At 37.1% G+C, this 14,943-nt stretch overlaps 1 protein-coding gene across 1 annotated transcript in view; it reads left to right on the top strand.

Annotated features, from left to right (window-relative positions):
• The window catches only part of POLR2B (RNA polymerase II subunit B), a 41,437-nt gene that overhangs the window by 12,878 nt on the left and 13,616 nt on the right, over window positions 1-14,943 (top strand). Inside the window, exons 6-16 of the mRNA XM_007075861.3 lie at window positions 23-181; window positions 1,655-1,819; window positions 4,515-4,711; window positions 4,889-5,008; window positions 5,782-5,968; window positions 6,620-6,763; window positions 6,993-7,132; window positions 7,235-7,346; window positions 9,453-9,607; window positions 10,757-10,955; window positions 11,276-11,444. Coding sequence (XP_007075923.1) covers window positions 23-181; window positions 1,655-1,819; window positions 4,515-4,711; window positions 4,889-5,008; window positions 5,782-5,968; window positions 6,620-6,763; window positions 6,993-7,132; window positions 7,235-7,346; window positions 9,453-9,607; window positions 10,757-10,955; window positions 11,276-11,444 — 1,747 coding nt within the window. The remainder of the gene's footprint in view (window positions 1-22; window positions 182-1,654; window positions 1,820-4,514; window positions 4,712-4,888; window positions 5,009-5,781; window positions 5,969-6,619; window positions 6,764-6,992; window positions 7,133-7,234; window positions 7,347-9,452; window positions 9,608-10,756; window positions 10,956-11,275; window positions 11,445-14,943) is intronic.

Raw genomic sequence — 14,943 nt, 5'->3', positions numbered from 1 at the left:
AACTTTTTTATTGTCCACAAAGGTTCTGATTGCTCAAGAAAAAATGGCAACAAACACAGTCTATGTGTTTGCCAAAAAGGATTCTAAATATGCCTACACAGGAGAGTGTAGATCATGTCTGGAGAATTCTTCCCGACCCACCAGTACTATTTGGGTTAGCATGCTGGCGAGAGGAGGACAGGTATGGACTGGAATATGATATTGTTTGGGTTTACTTCTTTTTGTCTAGTCTTGTAATTTTTTTTAAGTTTGTTTATTTTGAGAGAGAGCATGAAGAGGGGCAGAGAGAGAGAGAGAGAGAGAGAGAGAGAGAGAGAGAATACCAAGCATCTTCCATGCTGTCAGCACAGAGCCTGATACAGGACTTGATCTCATGAACTGTGAGATCATGACCTGAGTCGAGATCAAGAGTCGGATGCTTAACCAACTGAGCAACCCAGGCACCCCCTGTTTAGACTTACGGTTTATCAGGCTGCATTCTTAGAGCTTTTCTGGACTATATTGTCAGTGTTATGTGGTAGGTATTGTATTATTTACTTATTGCTGTGTAGCAAATTCCTCCAATAGCAACATTTATCATTTCACGGATATGTAAGTAGAGAGAACCAAATGGCATTTGGAGATATGAGGGCTGAGGGTACAGGAAAAAGGGCAAGATGAAGATTTAGGTATCATTTATTTTAAAGTTTATTGAGAGAGAGGGAGGCAGGGAGGGAAGGGGGAGGGGCAGAGAGAGAGAGGGAGAGCAAGAATCCCAAGTCGGCTCCATGCTGTCAGCAGTGAGCCCAACTCTTGGCTCAAATCCATGAACTGAGAGACCATGACCTGAGCCAAAACCAAGAGTCGGATGCTTAACTGACTGAGCCACCCAGGTGCTCCTGGAAATCGTTTGTGAATTGTTACTGAACAGCCATAAGATGGGAGTTAAGGAAAGAGGCCTAAAGTAGGAGGAGAGAGATGACAGAAATTGTTATTAGAAGGACTATGATAATGTAGGGTTATGAGGCCAAGAGAAGAGAGAGCTTAATATTGAAGAAAAAAATATAAAATGGAGAGGTCAGTTGATGGTATGTCATTGTAGGTTAGTAACTTTTTGTATGTGTGTAGAATTAAAGAGAAATTGGAAAAAAGAAACTTGTGTGAAAGAAGCTATTTGTTAATTTTGAAATATTCAAGTGAGATACAGATCAGCTCTGAATTTTTCATTCTCTGCTGTGTTTTTCCCCCATGTTTGTCTCTCTGTTTTTTTTTTTTCCCTTTAGCCCTCATATCTTTCTTTGGGAGTTTTGTGTGGTTTTTTTTAGTTTGTTTTTGTTTTTGTTCTCTATGGGGGGAGAGGGTGTGGGATCAGTGTTCATATTCTTTTGTAGCCTGATGTAATTTCCAAATACAGTATTGGGTAATTCTGAGAGAATTTTGCCAGGCAGATAGTAGAGGATGGAAGTTCTCTCAGTTCTAAATGATCAACCTGTTCATAAAATTAGTAAACCTGTTCCAGTGGTTTTGGAAAGCATCCATGGGATGTTCCTTAGAGTATGAGAGGTATGCGTCTTTTGAAATATATACCATGAACATGTATATGAGTGGTTCTCATGGTGTTTTTATATGGCTGTGATCTCTTTGTATGATACTCTAATGATTTTTATTTTTTCAGGGTGCAAAAAAGAGTGCTATTGGTCAGCGCATTGTGGCAACGCTACCATACATCAAGCAGGAAGTTCCCATCATTATTGTGTTCAGAGCATTAGGTTTTGTGTCTGACAGAGATATTTTAGAGCATATTATTTATGATTTTGAAGATCCAGAGATGATGGAAATGGTAATGTGAAAGCAAAATGTCTTTGTAGTGTTTTCTAAGAGGTTTGAAGTTACTGACTGTTGCTAATCTTAAAACAGTAGAAAGCTGCTCTGAAGAGTAATTTAGCTGTCAGAAATCCCATGCCATTTACTATTTAGCAAAAGCCTTCAGCCTGCCTCAGCTTCTTTCTTGACAATTCTGTGTAAAATAGTCATAAGAACTAGAGGCAGCCAACTAGAGGCAGCCAAAAGTTCACTGACAGCAGCAAGAGGAAACCATAGTAAGGAACATCAGAAAGCATACCAGCTTGGTGCAATTTAAAGAAGGAAAGTGAATAGTTGATACAATTTCTTTTTTAAAACTTTTTATTTTGAAATAATTTCAGATTTATAGAAAAATTACAACTCTTGTATATTCTTCATCCAGATTCACTAGTTTACCTTTGCTACATTGTGACCTTTGCTACATTTGTTTTAGCATTCTCTATCTATATAAACACATTATTTTTTTTCTGGACCATTTGAGAGTAAGTTTTGGGCATCATTTCCCTTTACTCCGAAATAGTTCAGTGTGTATTTCCTAAGAACCAGGACATTAATTACATATTCATAATACATTTACCAAAATCAGAACCTTTAACTTAGGTACAGTGCTGTTAAGCCATAGATCTTATTCAGGTTTTTGCCACTTGTCCTGATAATGTCCTTAATGCTTTTTCCCCCCCCCGGTTCAGAATCCAGCCCAGGATGGTGCATTGCATGTCATTTTTAAGTGTCTTTAAGTCTCTTTAAATCTTTCCTTGTCTTTTTCTTCAGTGTTCCATAATATTGAAATTTTTGGGGAGGAGAATAGGCCAGTTATTTTGTGGAATTTCCCTCCATTTGGGCTTTTCTGGTATTTCCTCATGATTAGATTCAATTTATGCTTTTTTGGCAGGAAAAATAATAGAAGTAATATTGTGTGCTTCCCAGGGCATTGCATCAAGAGTTTCGTGATGGAATTTTGTCCTGTTATTTGTAAACTCTACAGTGGTGTCTTAGGTTCCTCTACTGTAAAGTTACTAAATTTGTCGGAAGATTCTTTGATCTAGATAAAGAACCATTTCCTTGTCATTGTTTTTCATTGATGATTCTTGTTTCAGTAGTAGTTGATATACTTAAAGTTGTCCTGAATTGTCTGGAGTCTTTAAGACTATAGAGAAAAAAGGTTAAATGGAGGCTACATAAATGTTGGTCACATAGTGAGATGGTGGAGTGAGTACATATTAGTTTTTAGAACATTGATACAGTTTCATGAGAAAAATGGATTCTGGCTAGATTTTACTTTAAGCTTTTATCAGTAGTCATATTAGTATAAAGTATAAAAGAAAAATACATGATTTTATCCAAAAGGGATCCCAAGTGATTCAGACTGTATTCAAACTAGAATTTTCTTAGTAAAGTGAAACAGCTGATTGATATATATATATAATTTTTTTTTTTTTTTTTTGAAAATTACTCTTTGTTCCTTTAGCTCTTTTGAAGCTTAGGCCAATTTTTACAGTCTGTGAGTCCAGCATTTACTGTGCAAAAGTGCTTTAATTCTTTCTTCTGAAAATGATTGTTACTCCTTTTCCAAATCCAGATTAACCTTTTTTTTTTTAATGTTTATTTATTTTTGAAGGAAAGAGAGAGCATGAGTGGGGGAGGGGCAGAGAGAGAAAGAGAGAGAGACAGAATCCAAAGCAGGCTCCAGGCTCCGAGCTGTCAGCACAGAGCCTGATGTGGGGCTCGAACCCAGGAACTGTGAGATCATGACCCTAGCTGAAGTCGGTCACTTAACCGACTCAGCCACCCAGGCACCTCAAATCCAGATTAACCTTAACAGAACAATTTCAGAACAAGAATGACAATTTAAAAAGATCACTTTCATTTACCATACGCTGACTGCTTTATGTTACCTTTTTCTGATCTTTGGTTCCATGATTGGAATTTGGATGTTTAAACTTGAGGATCAGTGTTAAATAGACATAGGAAGTCAAAGGCAGGAAAGGCATTTCAGTATATGTGATAGGATTAAGGGTATTTACAGTGGCCAGAGTTACTCAGTGTTACCCTTCATTCCTCATGCTCATTATTGTGTAAAATTGGAATTTTAGAATGTTAGAACTAGAGTGAAACCTAGAGATTATTTTATCTAGCCACTTGTAGATGAGCAAACTGATTACATGGCTGCTCAGAGGCCACGGTTTACTTAATCGCAGGTATGAAATGTAGGTCTTTATAAAATATTCTCCTTTACAAAAAAAAACTGAGTGGTTTTATTTATAGGTTAATAACCTCTTAAACCAAGGCTGAAAATAGCCTGGCACTTTTATGCATTTGTAATTTAGTAAATTTTAATTTTGACTATTAAAAGTTCTCTAATTTGGTATAAGGTGTTTGGAAGGAATTTTTGTTTTGCCATTTGTTAAAATGTAAAAACCAAAAACACAGTACTCTTTTTATAATGGAATTATTTATATTTTTTAAGGAAGTAGAGTTGCCTGTGTTGATGAGATTTTGTCAAGAGATCTCTAGATCTTAAAAGTGTATTCAACTTACAAGATTTTGTGATTCCTTGGTTTTTCAAAAAATATTTGCATATTCTGTTGGTACATAGGGATATTTAACATGTTACAAAGTAAAGTTATAGTTGACTTAAGGTGAAAATGACTCTTATTTGAATTGTCTGATAGGTGAAACCTTCTCTCGATGAAGCTTTTGTCATCCAAGAACAGAATGTTGCACTGAATTTCATTGGCTCAAGAGGGGCAAAGCCTGGTGTCACCAAAGAGAAAAGAATTAAATATGCAAAAGAAGTCTTACAAAAAGAAATGCTCCCTCATGTTGGTGTCAGTGATTTTTGTGAGACCAAAAAAGCTTATTTCTTGGGGTATGTTAAATATCGTTTTAAGTTTTTTGCCAAGATAGTTTTTCTTGAAGTTAAAAATATCACAGGGGTGCCTAGGTGGCTCAAAGAGCATTAAAAAAATGTCAGAATGGTGTTTTTAAATTTTTTAAAAAGCCAAAAGCCATATGTTTTCTTTTTCACTTCTTCTTTTTTTTAAAGGTACATGGTTCATCGGTTGCTTTTAGCAGCTTTGGGTAGAAGAGAATTAGATGACAGGGATCACTATGGAAACAAAAGATTGGATCTTGCTGGACCACTACTTGCATTCTTATTCAGAGGGTAAGGAATGAGAATGATAACAGTTACAAGTAGAGAGATTTCACTTTAGATTTGTCATTGCATTAGTGGAGGTCCTAAACTGTCTTGGCATCCATATTGGGTATATATGAAGTTGGCTACATTCTGTTTGCCACTCACCCAGATTTTGTTCTACTTCGTGTCTGTGAATTTCAGGTTTGTAAGGGCAGGTTATTACTTGTATACGTTTTCTTTATTTCTCTGGTAGCTTTGTAAGTCATTTGCTAAGTACTGACGATATTGGAATTTTTATTAGTCCTGCTTTTGCATTTTATAAAAACCCAAAAGCTGGAGGGAAATCTGTCAAAATATTAGCAGCCGTTGTCTCACAGTATTGATGTAATATGATTTTTATTTTATTCTTCCTGTGTTTTTGTATTTTCTATACTTCCTGTAATGAACATATAACACTTTTATATTCAGAAAAGTTATTTTTAAAAGCAAAATCTGTAAACAATACAAAAAAGATAATATTAGCAATATTTCTTTCTTCATATTCTATTATTTAGTGTGTTGTAGAATAGTGATTTTTCAGCCTACTGTTTCACCCTACTAAGGAGTCTGACATTTTTCCCTAGTTGCTCACCTCATGTGTGTTTATGTACTGTGAGTACATTAGTGCTTTTTACATAAAAAGTAGTAACGCTTCCCTCCCCCTACCCGAACTACTTTTCACCCCCTGTGGGCAAAATTGTCCATATTGAGAATACATGTTGTTGACCTTTACATATTTAAAATACCATTTTATTTGGCAGTATGTTTAAGAATTTGCTTAAAGAGGTGCGGATCTATGCACAGAAGTTTATTGATCGAGGAAAGGATTTTAATTTGGAGTTGGCAATTAAAACAAGGATTATATCTGATGGCCTAAAATATTCATTAGCTACTGGAAACTGGGGTGACCAAAAGAAAGCTCATCAAGCCAGAGCTGGAGTATCTCAGGTAAGGACATCGACTGTAACTACAGGTTTGATAGGAAAATGTTGTGAGACTAATCGATCCCTTCATTCATTAAATGTAAATTATTTTACTTTTTTTTTTTTTTTCTTAGATGTAAAAGCACTGGGGGATATTGAATTATGAAAATGAAATTTTCCTTAAATTAGCTGTTAGCATTACTTAAGAGGTTAAAGTTTTGGCTTGCAGCAAGGTAGTTAATAAGTTAGTGTACCTGCTAAGACATAAGATGGTCCATGTTAGTGAAATTTTTATATTTTAAAAGCTCCATATTAGAAGTTAACTAAAGTATAAAGTACAGTACAGTGTTGACCTGTGAACAGTGAGGGGTTAGGGACAGTAACTCTTGTGGGACTAATATCCTAGTGGTTGGAGGTGATCATATATAAAACATTTATGTGGATATGTTAGAACTGTATATCACATATATGCCATCCCTGCTATGAGGGGCACTTAAGTTATGGGATGAATGATATTATCTAGGGAAGGGATGGAGAAAGGAGGGATAGGGAGAGTTTGAGAGTCAGTTGATTATAGGTTAAAATGTGACTTTGCCTCATTCTAGTATTTGCTAAAAATGCGGTAGCATGAGTAACAGAAATGCCCAAACTACAAAGATTTGATACTGTTTTCTAGGTGTTAAACCGCCTGACATTTGCGTCTACTCTTTCTCACCTGCGTCGTTTAAATTCTCCTATTGGTAGAGATGGCAAGCTAGCAAAACCAAGACAATTGCATAATACATTGTGGGGAATGGTGTGTCCTGCTGAGACCCCAGAGGTAATACATTAGAATTTACATTCAGGACAAAAAGTCTACCAATAATTATGTAGAGTATATAATTACTTTTAGAAGTAAGTAATTTGCTATGCGGTTTTAGAATTAATGTTTTATTTATGATTTTGTTCTTAGAGTAAATCCTGAAATCAAATTGAAGGAAAAATGTTTATGGAAAGGAATTTTGATAGGTATGTTAAATCCATATGAGTAATATTTTGTTTATTCGAAGGGCCATGCTGTAGGACTTGTGAAGAATTTAGCCCTGATGGCTTATATTTCAGTTGGATCTCAGCCTTCTCCAATTCTTGAATTTTTAGAAGAATGGAGTATGGAAAATTTAGAAGAAATATCTCCTGCAGCTATTGCTGAGTGTGTATAGACATGATTTCTTTTTTGAAACTATTGTTAATCTTTGGTTATTGCTTAGTATAGAGTTACTAACTGCAAAATGCTTTTGGTTTCACATTTTAGTGCAACCAAGATTTTTGTTAATGGCTGCTGGGTTGGAATACATAAAGATCCTGAACAACTTATGAACACCCTGAGGAAGTTGCGGCGACAGATGGACATCATTGTGTCTGAAGTGAGCCTTTAATTAAGAGTAGATGATTCTACAGGATTTCTAAACAAGGCATAAGACTAGTGACAATTTTCTTTACATTGGCATTTCTTTAACTGCTTTCTCTTGAATTATAGAGTACATTGTCAGAAGTCTAGGTGATGCTTTTTTAAAGTTTATTTTGAGAGAGAGAGACAGACGGTGTGAGTGGTGGAGGGGCAGAGAGAGAGGGAGAGAGAATCTCAAACAGGTCCCACCCTGTCAGCACAGAGCCTGACGTGGGGCTCAAACCCACGAACTGTGAAACCATGACCCAAGCTGAAATCAAGAGTCGTATGCTTAACTGACTGAGCCACCCAGGTACCGCATAACTATGTTCTTTATTGGGAATTTCCCCCCCAATTTTTGTTTTTTGGAGAGGGGCAGGTGGGGAGGGGCGGAGACAGGGAGTGAGAGAATCTTAGGCAGTGTGGAGCCCAATGAGAGGCTTGAGATCATGACCTGAGTCAAAATCGAGAGTCGCATGTTCTACTGACTGAGCCAGAAAGTGCCCTGCCCAAAATATCTTTTATAATTTCTGGGAATAGGGGCGCCTGGGTGGCTCAGTTGGTTAAGCATCCAACTTCTGCCCAGGTCATGGTCTCATGGTTCATGAGTTCGAGCCCTACATTGGACATGCTGTTGTCAGTGTAGAACCTGCCTTGGATCCTTTGTCCCCCTCTTTCTGTCCCTCCCCTACTGCACACTGTCTCTCAAAAATAAGTAGACATTAAAAAAAATAAAGTATGTTTTCTGGGAATATATTTTCTAGTGCTACCCAGTAGAAATATCATGTGAGCTACCCATGGATATAGTAGCCATGTTAAAAAATTAGAAAATGAAAATAATTTTAATAATATATTTTATTTGACCTGTTCTATCCAAAGTACTATAATTTCAACATCTAATTAGTAGTTATGAGAAATTTTGTATCCTTTATTTTTATGTGGTACTTTTTTTTATTGAAGGGTAGTTGATGTACAGTATTGCATTAGTTTCAGGTGTATAACATATTGATTTGACAGTTCTATACATTATGCTGTGCTCACCAGAAATGTAGCTATATCTGTCATGTATAATAGCAATACATGTTATTATAATGCTATTGACTGTGTTCTCTGCACTGTACCACTTATTATCTGTTCATTCTGTAACTGGAAGCTTGTACTTCCTACTACTCCCCTTTACCCTTTTTTTGCCCATCCTCCCAACTCCTTCCTGTCTGGTAACCACTAGTTTTTCTGTGTTTATGGGTCTGTTTCTGCTTTGTTTATGTGGTACTCTTTGAAATCCACTGTGTAATTTATACACATTGTACACTGCAGCGTCTCTCAGTTCAGAATGGCCATATTTCAAGTGCTTAATAATGACATGTGGCTAATGTCTGCTGTATCGGACAGGTAAATTATAAGCCATTTGTCTGATTAGGTCAGTGTCAGAAGGTGGGCTTGTTTCCGAGAAAGTATGATAGATGCAAAATGATAATGGCTGGTTACTGAAAGGTTGCAGAGTGAAGTCTATGTAATTATCAGAGACAAAATAAATTGCTATCTCTAGTGTTTGTGATGACACAAATATATTTTCTTCATTTTGCTTTATCTTGCATGACAGTATTGCCAGATATTCAGCTTTATAATTACCAAGGTTAAATAATTATTCTTTATAAAATTTTAAATTATACTTAGGTTTTTAGTATATCGAACAATGATAAACTAAGATTTGTCCATTTTTTTAAAAGGTTTATTTATTTTGAGAGGGCATGCACATGCATGCAAGCAGGTGAGGAGTAGAGAGAGGGGGAGAGAGGATCCCAAGCAGGCTTAGTGCTGACAGCGCAGAGCCCAATGTGGGTCTGGAACTCAGGAACCATGAGATCGTGACTTGAGCCAAAATTAGGAGTTGGATGCTTAACCGACTGAGCCACCCAGCTGCTGCAAGATTTGTCCATTTAAAAAAAAAAAAAAAGATTTGTCCATTTTATTTGATAATTGTTTGCTCCAGAAATTTACTAGGAACTTTATTATATTTTTAGCTAAGTCTTAGTGATACAGAGAAAAAGTTCATGAGACTGTTTTGTCTTTTTACATGTAGGTTTCTATGATCAGAGATATTCGAGAGCGGGAGATTCGGATCTATACCGATGCAGGACGTATTTGTAGGCCACTTCTGATTGTAGAAAAACAAAAACTACTTCTAAAGAAGAGACACATTGATCAATTGAAAGAGAGAGAATATAACAACTACAGGTAAGAACATGCATGAGGAAAAAATTGAGATATAATTTGTATGCCATATAGTTCAGTGGTTTTTAGTATATTCCTGATTGTGCAACTATTACCACTAATTCCAGAATATTTCGTTGCCCCAAAAAGGCACTTTGTACAGTCACATTTGTTTTTCTTAATTTTTATTATCAAGAACTTGTAGCGTTTTGTTAAAGCATTAAAGTCTTTGTGACATGTTGAAGTCTGATAAGAAATAACTTACACAATAGAAATTGTATAACATTTAATATGAATAATATGATAGCAAATAAATTTAATAAAAAGATGAATCTGCTTTAAAATTTATTTTTAAAAATATTTGAATGTATATTTTTTATTGTAAAAGAAGTCAAACAATGTGTATAATAAAAATACATAAAAGCCCCTAATCCATACTCTCCTCTTAAAAAGTAACCCATACCCATACACCCATGTATTAGAACAAACCAAGACAAACTAATAGTGATATAGGATCATACTTTGTGTGTGTTGTTTATAGTAACTTGCTTTTTTTCACTATTAACAGTAATATACCTATTTTGGAACTCTTTCTGTATCCGTACATGTAGATAAAAGAATACCCTTTTTTTGTTTGTTTATATTTTAGAGCAGGGCAGTAGCGGGGGTGGGGGGGGCAAGGAACAGAGGATCTGAAGCTGGCTCTGTGCTGGTAGTAGAGAGCCCACTGCAGGGCTCCAACTCAAACTGTGAGATCATGACTTGGGCCAAAGTCGGATACTTAAGTAACTGAGCCACCACCTAGGTGCCCTGATATAGGAATACTCTTTTTTATTAAGCAGGAAGCTTAGTTAAAATACTTCAGTAGATAAGGAAATAAAGTGAATACTTCTTTTTCTTTTAAAGTTTATTTTATTTTTATTTTTACACTTGATCTTAGCCAAAAGGCCGAGAAGCGATTATTTTATTTTTATTTTTTTAGAGAGAGTGCGAGCAGGGTAGAGGGGCAAGAGGCAGAGAGAGAATGAATCCTAAGCAGGCTCCACACTTAGCACAGAGCCAGATGCAGGGTTTGATCCCATGACTCTGGGATCATGACCTGAGGTGAAATTGAGTTGGACACTCAACCGACTGAGCCAACCAGGCACTCCAAAGTGAATTCCTCTTTTTTAGTTGGCAGGATCTTGTGGCCAGTGGGGTAGTAGAATATATTGATACTCTGGAAGAAGAAACAGTGATGCTTGCAATGACTCCAGATGATTTACAGGAGAAAGAAGTAGCTTATTGTTCCACATATACACACTGTGAGATTCATCCATCGATGATTCTTGGTGTCTGTGCATCTATTATTCCCTTTCCTGATCATAACCAGGTTGGTAGCAGTTTTTTTAACTTCTGGTTTTTTGAGGTATTGGGGGAAGAAGAATACAACTTAGAGATTAATCTGTAGTTTTTCGTAAAGAAAAGTGTGCTGATGAAAAGGCTGTGAACTCATATGGAATCAGCATTTAATATGCTTTTTTTTGTTTGTTTCACTGTTAGCCATAATTATTCCAAATGGTTATGACTTTTCTTTCAGAAAAAAACATGACCTTTACCAGCCATATTTCTGATTTGTGTAGTACCCTGTAGAATCTGTTGCTTTAGAAGCATTAAATTTTCATTGATTCTCCTTTTCATTTCTACCTTTAGTCCCCTAGAAACACATACCAGTCTGCTATGGGTAAGCAGGCTATGGGAGTTTATATCACCAACTTCCATGTTCGTATGGATACACTGGCCCATGTTCTGTATTATCCTCAAAAACCACTTGTGACTACACGGTCTATGGAATATCTACGATTTAGAGAGCTGCCAGCAGGTATGTTCAGTTTTGTTTTTCAGTTTTTTTTAAATTTTTTTTATCAAAAAAAATTTTTTTAATGTTTATTTTTGAGAGAGAGTGAGAGAAAGTGCATGAGGGGGAGGGTCAGGGGCAGAGGGGGGGGAGCAGTCACAGAATCTGAAGCAAGCTCCAGGCTCCGAGAGGTCAGCACAGAGCCTGACGTGGGCTGGAACTTACGAGTCATATGAGATCATGACCTGAGCCAAAGTAGGATGTGTAACCTACTGAGCCACCTAGGCGCCACTATTCTTTACCTTTTAAGATCCTGTCATGCTTAAGTACTTTGAATGCTTGGGAGGGTGAATAAAATAACTTATGACACAACCTCTTTTATCTCAAAATTTATAATGTGGGAAACTTGAACACAAATAATAAAAGATAGATATGTGGAAAGTGTTATGATGAGGTACAGAATCCTTTGAAAGCACAGAGTGAAGGAAATGATTGATACCTGTTGGAAATCTAGAGCCAGTTTCATGGGGGAGGTGGCATTTTAGACTAGCGTATAGTTTGACAAAAGGGTATTTGAGAGGTGGGTTGAGGAAAGGCTTAGATGCATGAATGTATGAGATACGGAACAGTTAGTAGTCATGGCACTTTAGTATAACTGAAGTGTAAATGTATGGGAGTGAACTTTGGTCTCATAGTGTAGAGAGCAGGTTGAATTTTGAGAATGAAGACCCATCCAGCCTTTTGGAACAAGGAGGTAATACAATTTGGGATTTATTTTGAGGATTGGGGGTGGTGTGCCTGGGTGGCTCGGTTAAGCATCTGATTCTTGATCTCAGATCAAGAATCTGAGTTCGAGATTGTGAGTTCAGACCCCGCATTGGCTCCACCGTGGGCATGGAGCTTACTTAAGAAGAAAAAAAAATTTAGGAATATCATTCTGGCAGTTGATACAGATTACAATTAGATATGGTATTGGAAGAAGATAATTTAGAGGTTTTTGCAGTGGTCTGAGAATTGGTAAGGTCCTTAAGAAATGAAGAAGAGTAGGAGATGAGATGCCTAATGGAATACCCTTGATGGGACTTGGAAATATTATTGGACATATTGTTGGTGTTCGTGGCTTGGGTGATAAAGAAGAGAGGAGTACTATTAATAAGATTGGAAGCCCATTAGAAGGAAGATGTTTTAGAGGTAAGATAGTAAGTTCAGTTTTCAGCATGTTGATTTTGAGTTGCTGCTATAACGTGTAAGAAAAGATTTTCCAATAGTGAGTCGCAAATATGATTTGAAAGAAGCTCAGATCTGGAGCTGTGAAGTTTTTTATGTATTAGTGGTAATTATAGATTATGATGAAATTGCTAAAGGGAAATTCAGAGTGAAAATAAAGTCAGAGACAGCTTTAGGCACCAGGAAAAGAATCAGAAGAGATTTGAGATGTAGCTGCTGCTAAGGAGAATCAGGAGTTAGCAGGAGATTTTTTGTTTTGAAGTTTATTAATTTATTTTGAGAGAATGTGAACAGGATAGGGGCAGAGAGAGAGGGAGAGAGAGAATCCCAAGTAGGCTCCGGGCTGTGAGCATGGAGCCTGACATGGGGCTCGATCCTATAAACTGTGAGATGACCTGAGCTGAAATCAAGAATTGAGCTACTCAGGTGCCGCTGCAAGAGGAGCGTCCTAAGGAGACTGGACAGCCGGCAAAATGGTGCAGAGAAGTCTAAAGGGCAGAAGAGTGTTGAATATTAAAGGAGACAGCATAATTCTTTGGCATAATTGTTTTCTTACCTTATTATTAACAGGGTTTTGGCTTTAACTGTGGGTAACGTTATTTAGTGGAGTTTGCTTTGCAGGTAGTGGCCTTAAATTATTAACTATACTAGGGGTTTAGCATTTTGATAGCAAATTCTTACAGGTAAGAATGATTTATTTTCAAAGTCTTCCACAAGGGGTTACTCTTGTCTAGGAAAGCAATCTGTTAGGTTGTCTGCAAGTATGCTCGTATCTTTGGGGTATGCTTGTAGTGTTGTGCTTTCTTCAACATTTACATGATGATTTCTTTATGGCTAGAGAAGAAAAATAGGTAAAGGATTGGAGTTGAAATGTTCTTTTGGTACTGGTATGAAGTGGTGAAGGCATGGGACTACAAGCCTTTCATTTTTTTTTTTGTTTTCTTTTAATGTTTATTTTTGAGAGAGAAACAGAGTATGAGCAGGGGAGGGGCAGAGAGAGAAACACAGAGTCCAAAGCAGGCTCCAGGCTCTGAGCTGTCAACACAGAGCCTGATGCAGGGCTTGAGCTCATGAAACACAACAGCATGACCTAAGCTGAAGTCAGATGGCTAACCTGAGCCACCAGGTGCCCCGGGACTACATGCCTTTCAATTCTGTTATTGCTTCACGCCTTAATCACATCTATTCTAAAAGCTAAATTTCGCCTGATCTCTCAAACTTGCCCATATAGATAAAGGCTGTAGGATGGAGGGAGCTGCCTCTTGGGCTATAGTTGATACAGTGTATGTGGGTGATCCGGGGATTGTTACAGAGGCAGAAAGTCTCACAAGGACCAAGACAGTTGAGAATCATAGACTATATCACCTGGAAAAAGAAAGGGGCATAGGTGGTGCTCACCAAAATGTGAGGACATGCTGAGGAAGTCTTGCCTATTTCATGTTTCACAGATGTCATATATGTCCTACTACTGGCTTCCTCTGTAGTAGGATCATATCACATCTCCCAAGATCCTGAGATTTCTGCAAATTCTCCAGTTTTCAAACCCTCCTCTGCCTTCAGGAACCTGCATCTTTATGTATTTTTCTTATATTATGCTTCTTGATTATGTTTGAGACTTTGAATTCTTCCAGTTCTCCCAAAGAATCCACACAAAAGGATGGTGACCATGTGGGTGCTACTAAAGATTTCATAGGGGAATCATGTAGATTTCAGGAGGATTATTTGACTTTTCTGAAGACCTTGCCTGCTAATGGGGTTTTCTCCACTGTCAACTTCCTTGACACTGCCCTTTCCTTGGAGAATTTCATACTCCTTTCGTCCCAAGCAGAACATTTTAGCTTTTTCTGCTCCAAATTTATTTTTTTATTTTTATTTATATATTTTTAAATGTTTATTATTTTTGAGAGAGAGAGACAAGACAGAGCATGCGCAGGGGAGGGGCAGAGTGAGGGAGACACAGAATCCGAAGCAGGCTCCAGGCTCTGAGCTGTCAGCACAGAGCCTGACACGGGGCTCAAACTCACGAACCTCAAACTCACAAACCGTGAGATCATGACCTTAGCCGGCCAAAATCAACAGATACTTAACTGACTGAGCCCCCCAGGCACCCCTGCTCCAAATTTAAATACACAAACCCATTAAGGTTCTCAGAAGAACAAATACCTTCTTATTAGAATGATTCTTTTTCCTTAGAGAGCAAAGTTATATTTAGCATAGTGTTTAGTGTTAACTTTTAAAAAAATTTTATTTTTAATTTTATTTTTTTGTTTAAGTGTTTATTTATTTTTGAGAGAGA

The sequence above is a fragment of the Panthera tigris genome, chromosome B1 (genome assembly GCF_018350195.1).
Source record: "Panthera tigris isolate Pti1 chromosome B1, P.tigris_Pti1_mat1.1, whole genome shotgun sequence".
Taxonomy (NCBI): domain Eukaryota; kingdom Metazoa; phylum Chordata; class Mammalia; order Carnivora; family Felidae; genus Panthera; species Panthera tigris.
Note: the sequence above shows the minus strand (reverse complement) of the source record. Positions and strands in the feature narration are given on the sequence as shown.